The sequence below is a fragment of the Zosterops lateralis genome (assembly GCF_965231275.1).
Source record: "Zosterops lateralis genome assembly, chromosome: 20".
Lineage (NCBI taxonomy): Eukaryota > Metazoa > Chordata > Aves > Passeriformes > Zosteropidae > Zosterops > Zosterops lateralis.
The window spans coordinates 287,183-311,578 of record NC_139780.1 but is presented as its reverse complement, the minus strand read 5'-3'; the positions used below and the strand labels follow the sequence as shown (position 1 = coordinate 311,578).

The 24,396-nt window shown below is 56.8% G+C and overlaps 1 protein-coding gene across 1 annotated transcript; it reads left to right on the top strand.

The window, feature by feature from the left end:
- Positions 1–5,489: 5,489 nt before the first annotated feature.
- On the top strand, positions 5,490–23,552 carry NPDC1 (neural proliferation, differentiation and control 1; the record flags this gene model as incomplete). Its single annotated transcript, XM_083875559.1, has 9 exons — positions 5,490–5,583; positions 15,075–15,218; positions 19,653–19,760; positions 19,876–20,052; positions 20,169–20,235; positions 20,539–20,623; positions 20,755–20,834; positions 20,929–21,025; positions 21,963–23,552. The coding sequence occupies 9 exons, from the start codon at positions 5,490–5,492 to the stop codon at positions 22,038–22,040; spliced, it is 930 nt and encodes a 309-aa protein (XP_083731685.1). The 3' UTR covers positions 22,041–23,552.
- Between the last annotated feature and the right edge of the window lie 844 nt (positions 23,553–24,396).

Below are 24,396 nucleotides of genomic sequence, written 5' to 3'. Positions count from 1 at the left end.
TATATTTAAACCACACAGATATCCCAAACCCTGTCCAAACTCTGGTCCATTAGATCTAAGGAGCTGATTCCTGGGTCAGAGTAATTTTTGGCACTGGTTTTCAGCTGCCAGCTCTTGTAGGCTGGCCCGTCCAGGGTGGCCCACAGCAGCACACTCCAGCAAAGGGCTCTCCTCCCTGATGCAGCCATCTGCTGGCTGGGATTCGCTTCTGCAGGCTCACCATGCTGCACCATATCTGCTCCAATGGACTCTCTACTCTTCAGGCATCACAGCCCAGCACAGCTTCCCCCTCAGGTGGGCCCCCTGTGCAGCACCCAGAAAGATCTCACTAACATAACACAGCATCGATATTTTCCCACACAGACTGGGACCCTTTGTCCCCAGGGCCAGTGTGGCATCATGTGCCGTACTGGTGGTTCAAGATTCCCCTGTGCTGACCAGAGTGCTGGTTCTCCAGCCAAGGATCATGCAGACAGGCAGACTGCTCTGCAGCCCCAGAGCTCTTGTGCCCACCACGTTTTCTTTCTATCCCCTGAAGCCTTGCAAATGTCTAGGGTCAGATTCCTCTTCTCCCACATCACAAAAAAACTTCTCACCCTCGCTGCTGGAGACACAAGGTTCATTCCTCCTGAATCCAGGGGCAGCCACATTTCCCCCACTCAGCAAATTTCTGAAGACCCTCCTCCCTCCCTGAGGCTGCTGTCCCAGTGCCCTCATGTTGTCACTGGCCATAAGTTGTTATTTTCCTCTTGGCACACTGGGAGCAGGAGATGTCTGACCTCCAGGGTGCTGTACTGAGGATACAGCAGGACTATCTGTCCCCAGCTACACGACTGAAGGGTGAAAACTTATCCCATGTAACTCTGTTCTCACAGGCTCCCTGCACTCCATCTTCCAGCACAGGCTCTTTTCTTTCCTTGCAGATATTCTACTGTTTCCAGAGTCCCTTCTTGGTGTCTGTATGTTGCTTGTTTGCTGAGGGAAAAGCTCTGTTTCACCAGCCTCTCCCTTCTGCTTAGAAGGGACTTTTTTGTGCCTTTTCTTTCTCTTTTCTGTTCGCATGCTCAACTTCCCAAACCTGCCCAGCTGCAGGAACAAGCTTGCCTCACTTCTCCTGATTTGTGCTTGTTCTCAGCAACAGCCACCAATCTGCCCCTATTGATCTTCCCATTTGCGCCAAATGGCATTGACTCATGGCTGTTGGAGCTGAAGTTATTTTCCCAAATAGCTCTTCTAAAAACAACCAAAAGGAGCAGGTACAAAAAAAAAAAAACATCCCATCAGCTTACTTTATGCTGGTTATGTTGTCCTCATATCCAAGGATAATTAAAATTACTGTTGCAGACAGATGATTATAGCATCTCCACCCCTCCAAAGAGCTGTTCTTCCTGAAAGGATTTCTCCCCCAGATTTGTCCTTGCCCCAAGCTGGCAGGGAGATCTGTGATGGGTCCCCAACACCACTTAGGCAGAAATTCCATTCCTTCCTTACAAAGGCAGTTTAGGTCCAGAAGGATTTTTCGATGGTGTCTTTCAGTGTCTTGTGCTGGCCTCTCTCCTCATCTCATGCTCTTATCCCTCCTCCTGAGTTCTCCATCGCAGCTCCCCTCACCAGTACATCCAGAGCTCTTCCTGCCTGGGGCAACCTGGGGGCTGGGTCCCTGATTCCTCTCCCTGTGTGTCTGAAAGGCCCCCACTGCTGGATTGAGCTCACAATGCCAGTCCAGAGAGCCCAGCTCTGCAGGTACAGCCCCTTGATGGGTGAGGTGGGTCTCACCCCATCCCTAAAGGCGGGTATCAGTGTGGAGCACTGCACAGCTCCTCATCCTCTCAGAGGGGTGGCAGAAGGATGGCATGTAGCATCCTCTGGGATAGACTAGGAGGGGATTCTTTAATTCTGCTAGTTGTTTGCCACAGGAGTTCTCCCAACAAGCAATTCTGGGAACTCTTTCCATAAGAAAAAAAGACTGCCCAGAAGGATGAACTGTGCTGGCTGTCCATACATTGCCTTGGCATGCTGATGCCCTTGGTAAGCCTTTTTTCTTTAATTATTTATCTACATCAAGGCTTTGTCAGGCTCCCTGAAAAGAGCTTTTGTTCCCAAGCAGAGCCCTCTCTGAGGTGAAACAGTGCAAGCACAGCAGTTATACTCAGCTGTTTGCACTCCTGGTAAGTGCTGGATAATCTTGTCTGGGCTGGACTTGCAGACACTGCAGAGCCGGATGTCTTTCCCTTAATGCAATCAAATATGTATAAATAGGAAAACCATTGCCAGTGGACTGATCTTTATAGTTTATGGAGCTGAAAGTTAATCCTGACAACGGGAAGCTGCTTCCACATGTGAAATAGCAATGAGGCAGTAGTGCAGGTGGGAGAGCAGATGAATTTGGTTCAGGGACTCTCAGCACACAGGTCTAGGAGAGTGGTACCTGGTGGTTGTAAATAGAGGTAGGAATGGATGTTTTGCTCAGGGTGTACAGGGAGATCCAGACACAGATACAGTGAAATGTGTCCTCCCCAGACCTCAGCCCAGTGGGGATTACTTTACAAGCAAAACTCTGTAAGAATCCTACTGAGGAAAAATTATGGAAACCAGTGTCCTGCGACTGATGGAGCCAAGATTTCCCAGTGGGAACCCAACATGCTTTATCTCACTCAGGTTAAGTTACACTACATCCTCTCCAAAGAGGTGAGGAGCCCAGAGTTTAAGACACCTACAAAATCAGCAGCTCCTTTAGATATAAAATGTGATTTTCCCATCCCTTTTTACCCACTATTCCCAGGGAAGGGACGAGCCAGAGCAATCTGCCACCCCTTCACTCTCCTACTGCCAGGGAAACCTGAGAGTTCATGGCTGGTCCTGCAAAGTGTAGCTGCTTTAGTATTGGGCTGGGAATGCACCTCTGGAGCTCATGGACAGAGGGGTGGATGGAGAATCGTGGCAGGAAAGGGCTGGTGAGTCCAACTGTGTCTGTGCTCAGCCTCCGTCAACTCTGACACTGATAGATGAGACCACACCACAGTATGGACTGGTGGAGCTTGCTGAAAGGATCAGCAGTGTCACCAGGGATAAAAGAATCATGAATTCTTGTTCTCAGAGTTCAGGGGAGCATCCCCTGCTTCCTCCAGAGAAGCCAGGGTGGATGCAACTCCAGGGGTACAGAGGACAACCCATCAAGGTGCAGGAGGAAAGTATATTTGGTGCAAATATACTTCAGTTTTATATATTTGGTGCAAATATATACAAATTAATAAACAAAATAAAATATTTTTAAATGAGTGTTTATTAAATCATTATCATGTTCTTTTAAAATGTCTATTCATGTGTATGTTTTAAAATCTACATGTATATCACTTATAAATAAAGGAAGACATCCCAGCCAGAAGGCTGTAAGTGCCTGCAGTCAGGATAGAGGCACATGTGGTTATCTAAGCTTTCATCCAGCAGGACCTTGCAAACCCCCAGGGTGGCGACCATGGCTCTAGTGGGTCCCCCTCTGCCTCTGCCAGGAGATCAGGCCCCACCTTGCTGCCAGCCCTGCTTGTCCCTGATGGATCAGTGCTGGAGGATCCAACTCAGCCCCGCTGTGGTCGGGGGTCCCTCCAGCTCTCCACCCACCACTTGCTCCCAGATGAAGAAATAATGTCCCTGCCCCATGGCTGAGTGTGGTGCTGGGGGGTGCTGAGGTCCCCAGAGGTGCTGTTTCCAGTAAATGGTTTTTTTATCTCAACCCACGTTTTTGTGCCTCCAGTTCTCAACTCCATTCCCAGAGCAGGAAGGAGGTGGAAGGAGGGAGGGAGCAGTATCTGGCTTGGGACAGTCTTGGGCAGGGGGCACTAAATTGGGGAGTGCCATTCCTAGACCATGAAAGCAGCTTTTTCTTGGGAAAGTAAAATCCCAGACAGGGATTTTTTTTTTTTTTTTTCACAGTTCCTTTCACAGGAGCAAAGGCTCAAGGAAATTAAGGAATAAAGAAAATCTGAGAGGTAACTATTCTGCTGGGAGCAGATGACACGGCTGGCCCCATGCCATGCTGTCATCCACTTCAGCCTGGCTCCTTTTTGCCCAGCCATGGTGGCAGGGGGAGCCATGGGGAGGTGGCAATTCCTTCCAGAGCCAGGCCCGACGACCCTGACCCAGAGCCAGGCCTCACACCACACCATGGCAGCTTGCTCTCAGCATTCCTTGGACAGGCTTGGAGCGGGCTGACAGCCTGCCAGGACACCACTGATGCTCTAACAGGGCTCCCACTGCGTGTTTGTCGGCTGGGGCTAAGCCCAGGCACACAGCACGGCACAGCCAGGGGAATCCCTACACCGGGAATCAGCACATGCTGGCCAGCAGGACCCCAGGCAGCAGGTCCCACACAGCACCGTGTCATTTGTGTTTGTGCCAAGGCCTCAGGTCTGTGCCCAGAACATGGGGCCAGGGATTGGATGCCAGGATATTGCAGAGCATCCCCTGACATTCCATGGGGGAAAACCTTGGGAGCTCTGCAGCACACAGGGACAACCTGGCACCCCTGCTGGACAAGCTGTTGGTGTGACTGGGGTGTCCATGTGGCCTCTCTTGTGGCTGTGGAGGCACATCTCCACCAAGCCTGCACTGTCCTGCAACATATGGAACATCTGTACTCTGATGGGGACACAGGGGTTGGAAAGCAAACCCTAGAGATGTGAGACTAATTCAGAATATGGAAGGAGGTTTTGCAAGGCAGTAACCCAGGAACGTAGGTCTGTCTGGGAAGGGAATGGGTGGTCCCAGCTCCATCCAAAGCCAATGGCTGCAGATGTGGTGTGACAAACTCAGTACTAAAAGCCAGGTGCCACAGCTGCAGAGGATGAGACACCTCCTGCCATCAGCCTGAACAGTACCCCAGCAACCACATGACCCACAGGTCCTCACTCCCAGTGTTTGCCATTCAGGTAGGACTGGGGGAAGTCCAGATCCCAACACAGCATCACAGGCTGCATTGGGTTGGAAGGGACCCTTCAAGGTTATACAGTCAACCCCTCTGCCATGGGCAGAGACACCTGCCACTTGCTCAGAGCCCTGTCCAGCCTGGCTTTGAACGTTTCCAGGGATGGGGCAGCCACAGCTTCTGTGGGAAACCTTTCCACTCTCAAAGGGAGGAATTTCTCCCCAATATCCCATCTAACCTGCCCTCTGGCAGTGGGAAGCCATTTCCCCTTGTCCTGTCAGTCCAGGCCCCTGTGCAAAGTCCCTCTCCAGCTGTCTGGAGCCCCCTCAGGCACGGGAAGAGGCTTTGGGGTGCAGTTCTGGAAGCATCGCAGGGCCGGTGATGCGGGAGCAGTCCCGCCGCGGGGCTGCGGGTGGGCGGGGCTTGGCGGCAGGGGCGGGGCCCGGGCGCTGCATAGCCACGCCCCTCCGCTTGGCCACGCCCTCTCTTTGCCCCGCCCCCGCCTGGCCCCGCCCCCGGCCGCAGCCGCCGCGGCCCCGCTCTCCCGTGTCCGTGTCCACCGTGGACGATGGTGGCGGCCCGGGGCGCTGCCGCCCGCCGCGGAGCGCTGCTGGTGCTGCTCGCCGCCCTCGGATCCTTCCGCCTGCGCCTCGCCCGTGCCGGTGAGCACCTCTTCCTTCTCCATCCCCGTGTCCGTGTCCTCTCCCTTCCCCCGCGGATGCTCGTGTCCCCTCCCACGAATAACCCTGGTGCGGTTGCCCCCCATCTCTTCTCTCCCGTTATCCCCATCCCTACTAGGGATCAGTGCGTGGGTGGGGGTTTTTTGGGGAGGTGGGAGGAAGGTAGGAGGTGCCCCTGCCCGGGGGTTTTCACACCCTGCGGCGCCCCCCGGGGCCGGGCAGCGCCTCCCCATCACTCCCTGCAGGGCCCGGCAGGGGCTGGCAGCGCCGCAGGGCTGGTCCCCAGCAGCTCCTGGGGGCTCTGGAGGGACTCACAGCTGTGGATCCTGGAGTGGGGGAAGGAGCGCACAGTGATGGGAGCGGCCTTCCTGAAGCGGCTTGATCGGTGGGGAAAAAAAATTAAAACAACGTCAAAAACAAAAAAAACCCACGGAAACAAAGAAAAACGTAAAGGCGCTGCAGTGACCGAGCCCTGTATCCCCACCTGCCTCAGTGCCCCGGGAGCGGCCGCAGCACAGCAGTGACAGTGACAGTGACAGTGACAGTGACAGTGACAGTGACAGTGACAGTGACATTGCTGCTGTCCGCCGGGGCAGGAGGGATGGCTGTTCACACCCTCCCGTGCAGCACTGCCCTGCTCTCTGCCCAAGGGCTGTGTCAGGGTGGTTTGTTTGAGTTTCGGTCTGGCTTAGGGCATTTCCCCTCCTGGGGCGGCAGGCACTGGATGTGCTCCATGTCCCCCCTTGTTCTGTGCCCAGTGCTGGGTCTGCGGGGCTCTGATGGGCCCAAAAACCCCAAAATCCCCTGGGCAGCCCCAGGCCGCGGTGCCGCCTGCAGGGAAGGCCGTGCCGTGTCCCGCCCGGGTACGGCCTGTCTCGGGCAGGTGCTTTCCGCCTGGCTGGCTCAGGAGCCGAGCAGGAAGGGCCTCCTGGCTGCCGGCATGGCATTGTTTGCCCATCCGATATTGTGTCCCTGCCCTGGCTCCGGGCAGGCGGACGCCGCGCAGGCCGCTCGCTCTCAGCCGGGCCCGGCCTCGCCACGCTCCCTCCCGTGTGCTCTGAGGGGAAGCTAAAAGAGTTTTTATGTCTCCCGGTGGATCATAAAGTCTGTGTGTTTGCACGTCGGAGGGTTGGAGGCAGAGGGGATGGTCCTGAGCTCTCCCTCCTCCCATGGGCCCAGCCAGAGGTGCTGCTGACACAGGCTGAGGTGGGAAGAAGGAGATCTGGGAGGCTCAGATGAGCCACCAGTGATCCAGCATAATCTCCACTCCTCCTGCATTTAAGGGGTTAGTGTGGGATGATCTGACCTGGCAGTGCTGGTTGGGCAGGGTCCCTTGGGGGGCTGCAGGGGTGGCTGTGCCTGTGCTGTCAGGGGCATAGTGACACTTTCCCCTTCCCCTCCCTTCCCAGCCCCAGGAGGATGCTGAAGGTGAGGTGAGTGTGAGGGGCCTGGCACTGCATCAGCAGCTGTTCCAGTGTCGGGATATTGCACACTCTTGGCACACGTGGGGCTGGATTTTCAGCTCAGCCTCTTTCCCCCGAGAGAAGCTGGGGACGGTGTCTTTGCGCTGTTCCCAACAGCAGATCCCGTCGCCAGGAGTTCAGGGTTGTGTGGCACGTGGCAGTGGGGAGCTCCAGGTAGGTTTGTCCTGGGGGTGGCTAAAGAAATATCCCTGGGATGCTGGGCAGGTAAATGAGTCTCTGTCCCAACCCCACCACCTTCCTCTGAGTGCACTGCAGCACAAGAAGCATTGGCTGTTTCTTCTCACTTTATAATTGCCTTTCCTGGGCAGAAGGGGCCAAGCTTTGGCTTTCCCTGGGAATGGCTGTGGGGTGGAGGTGGCAGGCCCAGGAGCAGCTGGTGAAACTGGCTCCTGGCAAGGAGAGAGCCAGGGAGAAGGTCCTGCACCACCATACCCGTGTCCTCCTGCCTCTGCAGCTCCATCAGAACTTCTTCAGATGGGGATTGGCATCTCCTCCTCCTCCTCACTTTCCTTGGCTGGCACTGCAGCCCAGAGCCCCTGCAGCAGATGCCATCTCCCGGGATGCAACTGCATGTGGCTCAGTAACATCATCATCTTGGTGTGAGCCTGATCCGAGCTGGAGGAAGGGCAGCAGTGCTTTAAAGGTGCTGCAGGGTGGTTTAGGTTTGCTTGCTGCTCCTCAGCATTTTTCTCCCACATGTCTCTATGCATCACTCCAGGCTTTGGGCAGAGGCCCTGCCTTGCTTCATTTTCTGGCTTCATTTCCTGGAACATGAGTGAGAGCTGTATTTCTCCCCACTTCTAGAGTAACTAGGTTGCCAAATTTCATCTATTATTATTATTGTTATTATCGTAAACAACAACAACAAAATTTTCCAAATGGGATGACAGACTAGAACCCCATTTTTTAATAATCCTGAACCCTGCTGCCACAGCCATCACTTCACATCCCAGGCATCTGAAGAAGATGCTCAGCAATATCTGAGTAGTTGTCTCAAGTCCAAGTGACCCATTTGGCCATGTTTGACCTGCTGGCTTTGTGCTGTGGCTCCTCCTCGTGCTGTTCCCCAGGGACGTGGGTGGGAGCACAGGTGCTGGTGTTGATATTGGCTGTCCCTGCTCTGCAGTGGTGCAGGGACTGCTCAAATTCCCAGATGGGCATGGCTAGGCAGGAGCCATCCCCTGGGAAATTCCCAGGCTCAGCCTGTGGTGGGATTGTCCATCTCTTGGCTTTTCCTCCTTGCCTGTTTGTCCACTGCTGTGCTGGGGACAGGGTTGAGACACAGTGGACACAGTGGCCCCAGGGACCCCCGAGCTGACCCCTCAAGCTGCAGCAGCTCCAAGCCACTCTTGGGAGCAAGACAGCAGGACTGGTGCTGCACCCGTGGTGCTTGCACGGGCCTGGCTTCCCTGCCAGGCTCCCCGGGACTCTGCCCAGTGGGTGAGCAGGGAGTGGTCTCTCAGCCCCACAACATCCTGTGAGTTGGTCTGCAGGAAGCAGCCCCAGTTTTTTCTTGAGGCACAGGAAAGGTTGTCTGGGTCTCCCCTGGGACTGGTGGCAGTGGTGGGCAGTGGTCCCACTCAGCCACCCCATCCCTCCAAGCCTCCCATCACTCCATGGTGGGGTGTCCTCTGCCACACTGGTGCAGACCAAGTGTTTCTCCATGCAGCAGCTGGGGTGCTGCTCCCGAGTTTAATTTTCCATGTGTTTTTTTTCTTGGAGATAATGTCCCTTGTTATCTGTGGTTACATGTACTCAGCTGGCTCCCACTGTGGAAGGGAGCCCTTGTGGGGGTGAGGTGTGGAGGAGCTAGGATGTGGGCAACAGGCATCCCATGGGGCTCCAAGGAGCTGGTACCCATCCTAAGGACATGGGAAGGGCTCTGTCTGTAGGCCTGAGGAGGGGGAATGGGTGTAAAGATATCTGATCATTCCAATTGCAGAATCAGCTTCAAGGAAGACTTTATGGAAGAGATGGGGTGAAATCCCTCATCCCTTTTGCTGTAGCTTTGTGGGGACTCACAAATCCATGTGCACCCCAGCAATACTCTGAAGGCATTAGTGCGTGGAGAGCTGGAGCTCAGGGTGGGGAGGCTGGGATTCCGGAGCCAGGGGCCTGCTGCTTGCACTGTGCAGAGTCAGGTCCTTTGGATCTGCAATTCCCTGGCAGCTCTGGAGACCGGTCCCCCACCCCAGGGGTCCCTCAGTCCCCAGGGAGCCCGGGTCTTCCCGCAGCACAGGGGAAGGTGCATCAACGTTTGCCTGAAATATCTCTTCTGGGCCATGGGGGTATTAAGGGCGGTAATCGGCTTAGCCCTGGGCACTCCGGGGGGGCACAGTGTCAGGGGGGTGACAGTGTGCTCAGGGCACTGGGGACAGGAAGGTTGGTGGTGGATGCTGGAGACTAGAGGGGTGATGGGGGGTATCAGGGGTGACAGTGTGGCAGGGGCAGGGGGAGCAGAAGGATGGACAACGTGCTGGAGACAGGAGGTGTGGTGGTGCTGGGGGCAGGAGGGGTGAGAACGCAGTGGGGACTCTGGGAATGAGAAAGTTGAAGGGGGCTGCTGCAGACAAGAGCATTAATATGGTGATGGGCACATTGTGGACAGGATCAATGGTTTGGTGCCCGGAGACGAGAGGGGTGATGGGATGTCCTCTCCCTGTGTGAAGGGTGCTGGGTCCTTGGGCACAGGGTACAGAAGCCACCATCAGTCCCATCCCTGCATTAAATCCATAAACACAGTGCCCTGGAGCTTGGTCCCCCCCAAATGCTCTGGGTCTGGTCCATGAGGGGGGCAGTGGCTCCCTTGGACTGGCTGGCCCAAACACCCCAGGACCTGATCCCAGTGCCACTGCCAGCACTGAGGTATCTCCCTCCTGTGCCTGGGCATAACCCAGCACTGCTGCCGCTCCAAATGGCAGCTGCAGGCCTGTAATTAGCCACTTCATGAGCTAATGAGAACTGCAACGGGAAAAAACTGGCCGTTAAGTGCCTGGAGTGAGCTTTGAATTGGAGGAAGGAAACGCAGCCAGAGCAGGTCCTGATCCCTGTCTTATCCTGCCCCAGAGCACGCAGGGCTGCAACTGCCTGTGTTAACTCATGCACTGTGGCACATGCTGAGGTGCATCCTGCACAGATAGAGGATGGCAAAGTCGATGAGAGATATTTGCTGTTTGAGTGGGAACCCATCACACTAGGTGGGTGATATGAGAGGTGACATGTCAGCTGAGTGCTGGCAGGGACCCCGACTCTTCATGATACAGGGGTTCCCTGGGCTCCTGGCCCCGTTCTGTTCCTATAGAAAGGAGACTGTGGTGGAGGTGGAGGCAGAAGCTGTGGAAGGCACAGGTCTCCAGTGCACCCATAGCACCTATGGCTGCTGCTTGGGCTTGGCTGGAGGTCAGCAGGCGAGTGCCCACCCAGAGTCCCCTTGCCAGCCCTTGTTCCAAAGGCTGTTGTTCCAAAGGCACAGCCTTAACACTTGGCCCCTATTGCTCTAGCACCCATGGGTGAAGAGCTATGTCCCAAGGCACCTGTTTCAGGGTGATGGGCTGGTGGGAGCACCAGGGCTGGTGCCAGGCAATGACTGGACAGCTGGACAGTGACTAGACTAGGAGCTGGACAGACAGACAGAATTCCCACCTTGAACAATGCCACCTCTGTGCTGCTGGAGTCATCAGCAAAATTACACTGGTGCCTCTTTCCCAAAGGCTGCAGGATTTCTCTGGTGGTGGTGTGGGATGGCTTTGGCTTTGCTAAAGAGCATCTTGGCCCTGGTGGGCACAGCGGTGCTGCTGCTCCAGGTGAGTGTTTCCAGCCCAGTAGTGAGAGTGCCTGTGGGAGCCTGTGGCTGCTTTCAGATGACAGAGGTGTGGTGCTTGCCCTGCACCATAGCTCTGGCCACCACCTGCTTTGCTTGTGACGTGGTGCCAAACCTGCCCAATAAGAAGGGAATTAAAGAACCCAACCCTGGCCCCAGCAGGCTCAAGGCATGTGCAAAGATCGTTGGTATTTACTTGAGCAAAACCTGATAAACAAGATTTAAAGTGGGTGGTTCAGGCTGCAAAGAGCAGCCAGATGCTTTGGGATGAGGTGGCATCGGTGGCAGCCTGGGATCCCCACTATGGGTGGGTGTGCATGCAGTGAAGCAAAGCCAGCAGCAGATTTGGGCAGGCAGGCCTGAGAAAATGGTGTGTGGCACCTGGTTTGCCTTTTGCTTTTTTTATTATTTCTTCTCTTCCTGAATATCTGGAGCCGTTTGTGGCTGGAGACCCCCTGGCACAGCAGGGGCACAGGGGGGATGCAGTGGTGGATGTCCTGGATGTAGCAGTCTCTGCAGGGCTGGAGTTGGGGCTGGAGCATCCAGGGTTGTTAAGGCTGGGATACCAGCCTGGGATACCGGGGGTCTTGCTGGCTTGATGCTCTCCTCACCAGCCACAGGCAAGGAGAGCCATGTCCTCTTCTACCTCCTGCCCAGTCTCTGCTGGGGTCTGGAGCTGTGGTTTGCTGGAGCTGTTTCCACCCATCCTGGTGCTCTCTCCTGTTCCTACAGCCCTGCCAGTCCAGCTGTTTCATTTGCACAGTAGACAGGCTGCCAAGGCAAGGAACAGGGATTTTTCTGGCCTAGTTAAAGGCTTTTGAGTAGTGATGACACAAAATTCCACTCCCTCAGCCTTGTGGAGATTGTCTGGTTCTGCCGCAGCCTGGAATCACAGGAGCAACTTGGGATTTTGGGGTACTGGTAGATGGGGTCTCCTCTAGAGTAGGGCGATGCTCTGGGGGAACACTGGTGGTTTGGAGGCAATGTGTTTGGGGATGCTGAAGGCTTGGCATCTCCCCACCTCTGCAGAAACCTGGCTCAGCTCCTCCTGGCCCTCCCTTTCCCCCTTGGCACTGAATGTGGAGCAGGACAAGGTTCTGGAAACCCATCGTGATGGCCTCAGGGCTGCAGCAGGAGTGTCCACCACACTGCCTGCACTGCCTGTAGCCCAGGGCTCTGGGCTGCTGGCCCCAAAGCAGCAGCAGCAGGAGGATGAGTGTGGGAGTGGGGGGAGTGCTGATGAGGCTTTTTTCCATTGTTCCTGGGTGGGGCTGTGTCTGGTGGGAGTGTCCCATCAGTGGGACTGTCCCCTCGGTGGGAGCAGGGTGCAGTGAGATGTTTGCTGTGCAGGCATGGGGAATGCTCCCAGGGGCTCCCTACAGGTGTTCCCTGGCCCCAGCCTGTCGCCCCGGGCTGTTGGCTTTTGTCTTGGCCATGACAGAAACTGTGCTGGAGATCATTTCTGCTGGCTGGGCCAGACCTCGACACCCACCAGCCGAAGCTGGGAGCCAGGACACAAGCCCTGGCGGCCTCAAGGGATGGGAGCTGGTGGCGTGTTACATCTGCCTGATGAAATCTGCTGAAGCACGAAGAAGCACTTCCAGCTGCTCCCCCACTGGTGGACTAGCACACACCAGTGCTGCTGCAGGACATGGGGCTAGACTGGTGGCCATGGCTGTGCCAGGTGCTCTCTCCCCAGCAGTGGCGTGATGTGACCAGTGTCCCCCCACTCCTGGTTTCCAGGGTCAGCCCTGCAGAGAGCCCTGTTCTGCTGTCTCTGCGTGGGAGGGGGCTAGGCTGCTGCAATTTCAGGGGCAGGAAAATGCAGCAGTGACGTGAGCAGCTGCTGTCAGTGGCAGGGCTTGTACAGGGACTGCCCGAGCCGTGGTGCCAGCTGTGTCCAGGAGTGGGCATGGCTCCAGGGGTTCAGCCTGTTCCCCAACCATCTGTTTCCTAGTGCAAGAGACAGCAGGGCAGAGGGATGCAGCTGGGTCAGGAAGCCCACCAGGTCGCAGCCACCAGCAGGGTGTCCATCCTGCAGTCACTCTATGTGCCACTTGTGGCTGGTGTGTGTCACCTCTGCTTGGTGTGTGTCACCCGAGGCTAGTGTGTACAATGTCTAGCCTGGCATTGTTACTGCAGCTGCTGGCAGTCACTGCCCCTGACTCACTTCAGGAGCCACACCCCTAGGCATGGGGCAGTGTGGGTGAGGTGCTGGGGTGCCTCAGCAAGCCCTGCTCCTGCCTGCTGCTGCTCCTGGCCAGGGAGGCTGTGGACAGGGGGTAGTGAGACCTTGGGGCTGGGATTTGGTGGGGGCACCATTCCAGCCTGTGTGCCTGATGCCTGCCCAGGACCTGCTCCAGAGCACTCCATCAGAGCCAGGAGCACTTTGCAGAGCTGGGAGGGAGCCGTGGCCAGTGCCAGCTGGCAGTGGAGTACTGGGAGGGCAGGCTGCAGGCAGGGCCTGCAGCAGTTCCCACATTATCTGGCTGGAGGAGGAGGAAGAGGATGAGGAAGAGGAAGAGGAGAAGGAGTGACCTTGGAGTGGAGCTGGCAGAGGCCACACCACTGCAGGCCCTGTGGGGGCTGCTGCCACTGCTGGGCCTCTGTCATGGCCTTGCTGTGATCTTCCCTCAGCCTCAGGGAGCATGCAGGGGCCCAACATGGGAGTGAGGCCTGCACCCTGTTCCCCAGACACCCCGATATCCCCCCCTGCTCAGTGCCCATGTCCCACCAGGTGCTGTGTCCTGCTGCCATAGAGGGGCCAGCCCCGGTGGTCCTGGGCAGGCTGCTCTGTGCCCACGTGGCTGTGCAGCCAGTGCCCAGTGGGCTCAGCCCATGCCCAGTGGGCTCTGCCAGCTCACACTCTTGGCACCTGAGAGGGAGGCTCATGTTGGCATTGCCAGAACCTTCGGGGGGGGCTCATGGCCAGAGTATTGGGGAACCCACCACCTGCCTGCTCGAGCACTGGACAGGTGGTACCAGCCCCCAGGAATGTGTGAGTGTGCAAGGGTGGAGCAGCACTGGGGCAATGTAGTTTGACAGCCCCACAGGTGTTGGCCTGAATTTTCTTGCTTTCAAGTGTTTGAATCTTCGCAGCATGATTCTCACGCAGCTTCATGTAAACTATATGTATTTTTAGAATTTATCAATGTGTTTGCATAGTTCTCCTCTGGGAGGAGAACTTGATTAATGGTAACAGTGACTGATAAGGTCCATGAAGTCGTAACCTCTTTAGCCAATCCTTGGCCTTCTGTACAAAATGTATATAAGTTGATGAAGTCAGAAAATAAAGAAACTTTCCATGTCTAACCTGCTGCTACCTGTGTCCTCTGTGTGAAATAGCGCCCACACACAGGGTGGCAGCAGTCAGGGTTGGAGGTGCCCATGTGGCACCTGGGTGTTGGGATACAGAGTGCTCAGTCCACATTACCTGGCATGGCACTGAGGTGCCCACTCCCACCAGCACAGGACTCTCACTGCTCAGCCTTGAGGTGGGCTCAGAGAGTGGCAAAGCCCCTGGGAGCCCCCTCAGTCCACAGGGTGCCCACGCAGCACTGCCAGCTCACCAGTCACTGGCTGGTGACACGTGGGGAGCTCTGAATTGCAGCCAGTGACAGCTGGGCAAGCACAGCTCATTCCTCAAACAGAGATAACAGCCTTCCCTGGGATCCCGCCTGGGCGTTATTTACCCAGTTGCTGGACTCTGGCTCAGGGCTCTGCCCCCATCACTCCTCACAAGGTGGCTCTGAGGGTCTTGTCGATGTCTGGTGCTTTGGGGTGCCCACACTGGAGCGACTTTCTCTGCCAGTCATCAGCTTTGTGCAGCACCTGTTTTGGGGAGAAGTGTTTCCATGAGTCATGGCACAAACCAGGGCCCCTACAGGTGTGTTTCCCAGTGTCCCACGGGGCTGTGACGTGTCCCCAGCCTGAGGCTGCACAGTGCCACAACCTCCCCCGCCCCAATTTTTAAACAAAGCAGCCTTGAGAGTAACCCTAGGGAGGTGAAGCCAGGAGCCAAGTCCAATTTCTGTGCTTAGACATTTGTTTATTTGTCCATTAAGCACGAATTGCCCCCCAAGCCACATGGCTGAGCCCCACACTATCTCCGGGGAGCAAGTAGTCCAGCAAAAAACCTCCTCCTGAGCTGTTTTGTCCTGTCCCCACAGCAGCGTCGTGTCCCCGGAGCCTGGACTGTGCCCTGCAGCGCCGAGAGTTCTGCCCACCGGGGTCAGGGGCCTGCGGGCCCTGCCTGCCCCCCTTCCAGGAGGACGACCACGGGCACTGTGTCCAGAAGCAGCTCTCACCCAGCGGTAGGTGCACTCGCCCTCCACCCCTCTGCCTGCACACCTGCCTTGCATCTCTGTAGCTCTGGGAGGGTCTGTGCCTCAGGGCAGCCCCCCCACCCCAGCAGTACTCCATCCTCTTCCTTCTCTCCATGGCAGCTGTATCTCTGTGGGGACGGCTGCTCTTCTCCCTCTCACCCCACTTGCCTCAGCTCAGGGGGTGGTTTTGGGCTGGCAACCCCATTCTGCTCTATGTGCATCCTGCTCTATGTGCATCCTCCTCTAGTGACCGTGTGTAGCCCTGTCAGCACTGTAGGGAGCCCAGGACCTCCAAGGACAGGAGTAGGACAGGCAGCTTCTGGGGATTTCCAGGGTCTGCCTGGCTGTTCCAGGGTTCAGGCTTTGCAGGAGCAGGGGAGCCACTTTCAGCTCACAGAGCAGTGACTTAACGCTGATTCTGTGACTGCCTGAAATAAGTGCCCATGGCCTCACCCATCCCAGGGCTGAGCTGGTGACAGTGTTTGGGATTTCAGTGCCTGATTCCCTTTGATTTAAAATATTGGGCTGTGGTTCAGAATTTCTATTTCCTCCTTGAGTGATGCCCAGCATCCATGGCGGGAGGGCTCGAGTCAGCTATGATGGACAGGATCACACCCTGGCTGCACACCAGGGCACCAAGGGCTGCACTTGGTGTTATTCCTGGCTCCATCCCTGAGGGATCCGAGGGGCTGTGGCAGCCTGGGTGCAGCAGCCCATGGTCACCCATCCCACTGCTGCTGCAATACTCAAAGGGTGCTCCCAGTGCAGCTTTGGTACCTGTGCCCCTGGTTCAGCTGCAAAGACAGTGCTGGGGGCCAGGCATAGGCATCTTTTAGCATGACAGTCAACTCTTCATGCAGCTTGGAAAGCTGTGGCAGAGCTATTTCTGTGCCCCCTTATCACAGGCTCATCTCACAGGTGAGTTAAGACCATAATTATAGCTCCACACAATTATTGATTACTATAAAGTGGAGTGACGTCTGTGGCTGGGGAAGAGGCCAGGACTGGCCACACCCTCAGGCTGCTCCTGGTGGGGACTGCCTGGATTCGAGGCACTCTGGAGTGCCTCTGAGTCACCTCCTGGTGCAGAACATCTGCGTCTCCCCCAGCCCACCCTCCTCCACCTGCTCTTCACTCCCACTGTCCCCAGAAGTTTCCTGCTAAGGCATTCCCAACTCCTGGGGAGCTTCTAAAAACATGCAGGGTGGCGTGTCCTATGCCAGGCAGGATGGACAAGCACTGCTTATTGAACCAGGGAGGCAGCTCCCCCTGCATCTGAACTCCCTGCAAACATGGAGGGGTCCTCTGGGTTTTGGGGGATTGCTTTGTTTTGTTGAGCATGTTCAGGATGCTGTGGGAATGCAGTTGGAGATATCTTTCACCCATGGCTCAGCCCAGGTGGGCACATGAAGGATGTCAGAACCCAGCATGCCTTCAATGCCATTCCTCCTGGCAGAATTAAATCCCCTGTAAATCAGAGGGGAGACCCCCAAAGCAAGACCCTTTGGCTGAAATGAGAGGGATGGCTGGGGGGATAAAAGGAGATGGCACAGGGATGGGGTCTAGACTTGGTGTTTGACAGCAGTCAGCACTGCTGCCACGAGCTCTTCATCCACTGACACTGGATGGCTTTAGCAGTTGTTTATAGTTTATTTTTTAATGTGAAGTCTTGAGAGCAAATTCCCCTCTCACAAGGGCTGCACATGCGCTGGCGTCTCCATAGCAACCCAGCTCCTTTCTGCAGAATGTGGCCACAATTGCATCCTCACCCAGAGAGATGCAGGACCACTGTGCCATCCTCTGAGGACCCACCATGGGAGGATGGTGACACCAAGGTCCCTCCCAGTCCCATCCTGTTGTCCCAAGCAATACCACTACCTTGTGGTAGCAAAAGTGTGAGGATTGTGGTAAATAAAAAAGGGGGATTCCCTCCTAAATCCTCTGTTTTAGCATCCTGAGGATGCCCAGCTCCTCTTGGCAGGGAGGCACCATTTATTTTTCCATGAGGGCTTTCTCATCCTGCCTGTACCTTCATCTCATAGCAGCACTGGAGGAGGCTGTGAGGATGAAGAGGGGCTCTGATAGCTGCATTTAGGAGGGGATGCAAGGCAAACGTGGCTGCTGTAGCCCAAGGATGCCCAAGCCTTTAAAGGGGATACCCTTGCAGCCCTTTTGCTATGTAGTCAGCCCCTTTAAAGGGTTGCACATCCTTGAGCCACTTGGGACTGCTGGTGACACCGATCCTGGGATCCTGCCACTGTGCCATCCTGGCAGGAGCCAGGGATCCTCTGCCAAAAACAGCTTTTTGGGGTGAAAAGCCCCATTTGTGGTCTCAGGAGGGCGATGCGTGTGAGTGGTGTGCTCCTGCCATTATGTGTAGGGGTCTCGGCATACCCAGCACAGCATCAGTGCAGAGGTGAGATGGGATGCATGGAACCTGGGTACAGTGCCTCCCACAGCTGACTGTACCTGGATGCTGCTGTCTTGCACAGGGCTCTGAGCCCCCTAAAATCCCATGCACACCATGGTGCTGCATGTGTCTGTGCTGTGATGGGTTTGAGTGATGTGCTTTGAGATAGTGGGTCTCATCCCTGCTTCTGCTTGACCAGCATGGAGCCCCACTGTGCTGCAAGAAGCACTTTGGGAAAAGGGGGGAAAGGGGCCTCGGCTCACAGACGTGGGGATTTCCACTTCCCTGCTTGCTGTGCTGCCAGCATCAAGGAGGACATCAGCCATCCTAGGGCAGGACTAGGGCAATTAGTGGATTTGTAGGAATTTTGTGCCCTCCTGTGGACACTGTCAATCACAGTTTTCCTCAGCCCAGGGCAGAAGCCATATGTGTCACTCCTAGGTCACTGTTTCCCCTAACTGTCAGGGTAGGTGTGTGTCCCTGGGTTGAGCCCTGAGGAGGTGAAAGCCCTGAGGAGGGGCCAGGGGCAGAGCAGAGTGGCTGGAGGGCTGTGTGCCAGCCTGGCTGTGCCATCCTGCTGCAGCAGTGGTGGCAACTACCATGAGGGGGCACCCACACCCTGCACAAGCCCTGCCTGCACCCCTGAGTGCCCCTGTGCACGTCCTGTGTGCCCTGGGGCAGTCAGGCAAGAACTGGGGCTCACCCCGGCCCTGTTTCCTGGAGCAGCCCAGAGCCAGCATCTCACACACCCACAGTGCCTGGCAGGACCCAGCCCTCAGTGCCATAAATGTGTGGTGGCAACTGTGGCATCACTGGCTGAGGTTTAGCTGCCACACAGAATGGGAAGTGGGCAGCTTTTAGCCACTGGAAAAGAAATTGGTGATAAAGATGGTTAGTGCAGGTAAGTGGCACAGCCCAGGAATGCCAGGACACCAAACTGCTGCCTCAGTTTCCCATGTGCCACTTTACACAATCCCACAGGGTGGGAGACTCTGAGGGACCTGGCAGCTGCTCTGGATGTTTTTTGAACTTTTTTTTTTCTTTGTCCAGCTACATCACATCCAACACCAACACAGCCTGATGGTGGCACACATGGGATGGACAGGGTTGTCCCCTAAGGAGACAAATCTTTCCCGGAGTGCAGAGGGAAGCTAGAGCCAGAATGTCCCCGTCCCAGGCATTAGGACACAGGGCTATCCCCATTCCGGGCACCAGGATGTCCCCCTCAGGCACAGGGCTGTCACACTCAGTCCCATGCCCACTCCCTTGCCCGTTGGGAGACCTTGGCCCTGTGCTGGCACCTTGGCACCCTGGCATTCACCTACTGGGTACAGCACTGGCACAGCCCCAGCCTGGCACCTCTTGGCCATGGTGCTGCTCTGGGATGCAAATCACAGGGTGCAAAGAGCCAGGGAAATCCAGGGCTCCAGCCAAGGATAGGAGGCTGGGGCAGTTTGGGAACACAAGGGCATGAAGGATGTGGGGACAGTGACTCTTGCTGCTTTTGTTTAAAGCAAGGGTGTCCCCCTTTTAAATTGTTCTGTGGCTCATGTGGCTCTGAGTCATGGGGCAGCAAGGTGGCCTTGGTGCACAGCTCCAGAAGGAATCAGGGTTTATTTCCAAACTCTGGATGGGAGGACAGATTCCAGAGGAGATATAATTGTTATAACCTTGAATTATCTGGGAATCAAGCAGCCAGTACCACCTTGCCTTCCTATGTCTGGATTTAGCCACCAGGGGACAGTCCCTGAGGGGAGAGTCTGAATAGGGGCAAAGGAAGCAGGGATAGAATGGGGATTGTGATGGGGACAGGGATGTCTACTGCCTTGGAAGTTGAGTTTAATTCTGGGTCCCAGGGCCCAGCTTTTGGAGAGCTGCATCTGAGGGGCCTCAGACTGAACACCACCTGTGTTTGCTGAAGCTGTGACAGGAGCCCCTTCTTGGGGGTACTGGTCTGGCCCTGGGGGTGGGCTGCACCCCACAGTGCCCATCTCACACCTGTTCTCCCGTAGGACGGACTTCCATTCCCGGCTTGGAGGCAGAAATTGATTTTCTCGCGGATGTGCTGGCCAGGCAGGAGGCTCCTCGCCATCACCCGCTACAGGATGGCAGACCCAGGAGTAAGTGCTCATTCCCTGCTCCCAGCAGTGCCAGAGACCTCATTCCCTGCACCCCAGGCAGGTTTGCCCTCTGGAGCTGCCCGGGCACTGCTCACTGCTCTGTCTTCTCCCGCAGCCACCCTGGTGCCCGAGGGCAGCAGACAGCATGCGGCCAGTGGGCTGAGAGAGGGGCATCTGCAGCGGGGTCCTGCTGGCACCATGGCAGCCTCCATCCTCCCCACCACTGCCACGGTCCAGAAATACCCTGGGGTGGAGGCATCTCCCATCCCTGCAAATGAAAACATGGTGCTTGGTGAGACCTTGGGACTCAGAGGAAGGGGTTTCACACCCTCACCAGGGAAGCATGGGCTGGTGTCACCATGCTGCCAGCTCACCTGCTGTCCCTTGCTGTCCTCTCCACCTCTGCAGGGCTGATTGTGGTGTGCACAGTGGCTGGGATCTCAGCGCTGATCGTGGCGGCCATCTGCTGGTACAGGTGAGCTGGGGCTGCTGACAGTTCCTTGGTGAGGGCAGGATGAGAGAAAATGGCCTCAAGCTGTCTCAGGGGAGATTTAGGTTGGATATGAGGGAAGATTCATGTAAAGAGTGGTCAGGCATTGGAAAGGGCTGCCCAGGGAGGTGGTGGAGTCACCATCCATGAAAGTGTTCAGAAAACATGGATGTGACACCTGGAGACATGGTTTAGTTGTAGACTTCAGCAGTGCTGGGTTAATGGTTAGACTTGACCTTAGAAAGCTTTTCCAACCTTAGTGATTCCCTGATTCCAATTCCCTGGCAGGCTGCAGAAGGAAGTCAGGCTGGCACAGAAAGCAGACTACTCACCCCAGCGAGTAACCAGCCCCCTGCCCTATGACAAGATCTCGGTAAGGCTCATGTTCCTCCCTGTGGGGTGTTTGGCACTCAGGCCCCAGTGCCCTGCTGGAGGGATTCTCACCAGCCAGGCTGGGGCCCTCCGAAGCCCCAATCCCCACACCTGTTCCTGCTCTCTCCACAGCCTGGGGACAAGACGCTGGCTCAGAGTGCCCAGATGTACCACTACCAGCACCAAAAGCAGCAGATGCTCTCCCTGGAGAAGTAAGCCTGGGAGGAGACACTGTGTCCTGCCATTAACTGGGGTGGCCCTAATCATCCACTGGGCTTCACCTCCTCTCTAAACTTCTTCCCCCAGACATAAAGAGGAGCCCAAGCTGCCGGACTCGGCATCGTCTGATGAGGAGAATGAGGATGGAGACTTCACCGTGTATGAGTGCCCCGGGCTGGCTCCGGTATGTGAGTACAGGGATCCCTGTGCATGTGGGGGTATCCAATGTGTGACTGGGGTGTGCATTTCTGTGTGAGGAGCCTTTTCCACATGTTCTTCATCAAACCTTGAGGTGGTCCAACCCCTCTGCTCCCCCCATGACCCCGGACAGCCCCCAGTGAAGCTCTCCAAGTGGGTAGGAGTGCATGTCCTGGCACAAGGCTTTTCCCTGTGAGCAGAGAACTAGAGCAGCCCTTGGCACACCATCCCTGTGGTGACAGGGGCATGGGCAGCGGTTCTGGGCACCGGGGCTGGGCTGGGGTTTGTCATTGTCTCATTCCAACGCCTGGAGCACAGACCTGCCTCCCCTCACAGTCAGAGAGGATGTTCGTGGTTAGCAGGGGACTCCAGGGAAGGGCAGCTCTTAACAGCCCTGGCTACAAAGAGCACAAAGGGACGAAGAGGAGCCTTTTACATGGTAATAGCTGTGGAGAGCAGCCATCAGGACCCAGATCGAGGGTCATCAGTGGGTCTTTACAAGCCCATTACGGGCACTTGATGGCAGTCTGGGCAGGGCACCCCATTCCTGCCAGCCATGATGGGGGTCCCGTCCTGGGGTCCTCAGTCTAAACAAGGAAGTCTATTCCTGCCAGCCAGGCTGGGACTGCTGTCCTGGGGTCCCCAACACAGCTGTGGGGTCCCACCTCACCCAAGACCTGGGGTTTTACACATCACCCCACCCCATCCCCTCCTGCCAGGGAGGCAGCACCTTTCCAGGGCGATGGCAGTCCTGATGTTCATCATCCATCGCAGCCCACTAGGTTGCTCCCCTCCCCTCCTCACTCCTCCCTGCCGGGCTGGAATTCAGACTCGAACACCTTGGGGATGGGGCAGCTCAATCCCAACTGTTTTCTGACTTCCTGCCTTTTCCTTTCCCCATCTCTCTCCCTCCACCGCGGCAGACCGGAGAAATGGAAGTGAGAAACCCTCTGTTCGACGACTCCTCCTTACACCCCTCCAACCCCAAGTCGCAGCAGTAACCGCCCCGTCTCCTGCCCGAGCTTGCTCCAGGCTGTGCCCGCGGTGTCCCCGGCGGGGCGGCCGTGCCAGCGGGGCCCGCACAGCTGGCCCGGGGGAGGCTGGCCCCGCGCTGCCAGACTGTTCGACGCCTGCCCAATAAACACCCACTAACAGCTATGGCGAGGCGGGGGGGCGGATCGCCCCCGTTTCCAGCGTTCTTGTTGTCTTTGCTGCTGTGATCGCGTCCCTGCATTGCCCTTCGCTCGCAGTTCTCGCGGTTGCAGGGGGCGGCTGCTTTGGCACAGAAATTCGGGGGAGGGGGGAGCTGCGGCACTGTCCCTTTGTAGTTGGCTTTGAGGAGGGGGCTGCTGCCCTGGCTGCAGCTGGGCTGGTGCACGGCAGCTGAGAAGGAGCCAGAGAGAGGGTCAGAGAGCAGGAGAGGGCCAGGAGGGCCGGGCGTGCTCGTGCCTGGCATCGGGGCTGTCAGCCTGCCCAGAGCCCCTCTGCCAGGGATGGAGCCTGTCCCTGCAGCAGGTGGCATCACTGAGGGCTTCAGTGCCCATTCTGCCTCCTTCATGCCAGTCTAGGCGGCTCCTGGCAGCAGGACAGTGCTCTGGGAGCCAACGGCAGAAGCAGCTCGAGCAGGCACTGGCATCACTCCCCAGGACACTCCTGATGCTGCCCTGTGCTCTAACCCCTTCAAGGGTGCTGGGCTTCACCCTGGTGCATGGACAGTCCCAGTGCCCCTGTGGCCCAGGAGTCTACATTAGTCTGTGCTGGCAGAGGATGGGCCCTCTCTTACCACAGGCCTAAAAGCTCAGAAAAAGTGTTCAAGGTTTTGTTTTTATGTGGCTGCGGGGGAGGGAGGAACAGGACTGGAGGGAGCTGGGGTAGCTGAGGGAGGTAGCCTAGGCATTGGGGCTTTGCTGTGCTGCTTCAGACCCCACAGAGCCCAGGCTCTGGCAGCATCTCTGTGGAGGCTGGCACTGTGTGTTCTTTGGGCATCCCTGTGGCAGTGACAGTCTCCACTGCTCCATCCCAGGCACGTCTCGGGCCTCAGGCACTCCCTGCACCTCTGTGTTGCCCGTGTCCAGCCTCACCAGCCCTCACCAACACGTTCCTGCTTGGAGCCCAGAGCTGCTCCTCAAACCCTCCCGGGGTGCAAAGGCCATGAACCCCCCAGTGCAAGGCCCAGAACAGGGTTTGGGTTCCTTTGCACAGGTGTGGGTGGCTTCATGTCCAGACCCTGTTGTGGACAGTCACAGCCACCCGTGGGGCTCAGTGGAGCCACTGCACACTCAGGCCTGGGCAGGGCAGGGCAGGGCAGGGCAGGGATGTGCTGGTGAGGGGTGGTGGCACTGGACTGTCCCTGTCCCTGGCGGGGTGGCTGACGGAGGCCATCGTGGCACAGATTCTGTCCCCATGTCCTGTGCTCCCCCTCCCCTGGGCTGCTGCCACTCTCCCCACACCTCTCGTCGTTGTTGTATGAATTGTAGTTCTTTTAAAAGGAGATTTTATTAAACGACCATGTTTGAGACCCATGTGAGTGTGTGGTGTGGGGCCCGCGGCTTGGGGGGCTCCTCTGGACAGCAGTGGGACAGGGAGGGAGGATTCTGTGGTCCCCAAACCTTCCCTAGGGAACAGTGAGCTGCCCTTCCGCTTCTGCAGCCGGAGGAGCGTTCAGACCCTTCCCCAGGGTTTTTCCCAGAGACATAATTTTCTTGTCTCTCAGTATTTGCCAGGAGAGGTTTCTCCGGCGAAAAGGTGGGTGGGAGCTCCCGCACCCAGCCCTGCAGCACCCACCACCCACCCCCCTCTGCCCCTCGGCCCCAGGGCCCTTCGCACCTCGGGGATGACAGATAAGGGCTATCGAGCCGCCGCATTGTGTGCAGCCCAGCTCCTTTGATCAGGCCAGCCCCCCCCTCGGGCTGATACCATCTCTCCTGGTTTCGGACGCCGGAGGTGGGTGCTGACTCACCGCCAAAGCACCCGCCCGGGATGCTTCTTTCAGCTTCTCCAGCTGCACCCTGGGCGATGCACACCCCAAATAACCCGAGGTGCCCCCAGGGCTCAGTCCTGAGGAAACCCAGCCTCCAACCCACTCCTCTCTGCCCAGGCCCCCGAATTTGTCCTTCCTTTGCTCCCACAGCCCAGCAATCTCTCTTGGAGCACATCCAGACCTCTTGGGAAGCTCTAGCTTGTAGTAAAACTTGACTGTTCTGTGTGGGAAGAGCCCCTCGCTCCGGGCACGGTGGGCACAGGAGCCCTGTGTCCCCTGGGAATCCCTGTCCCTACCACACGTCCAGGCACATGGAAGTCATTTGTCCAGGACAGGACACCTGTGCTGCAAATATCCAAGGGCTTCAGCCCCCACCT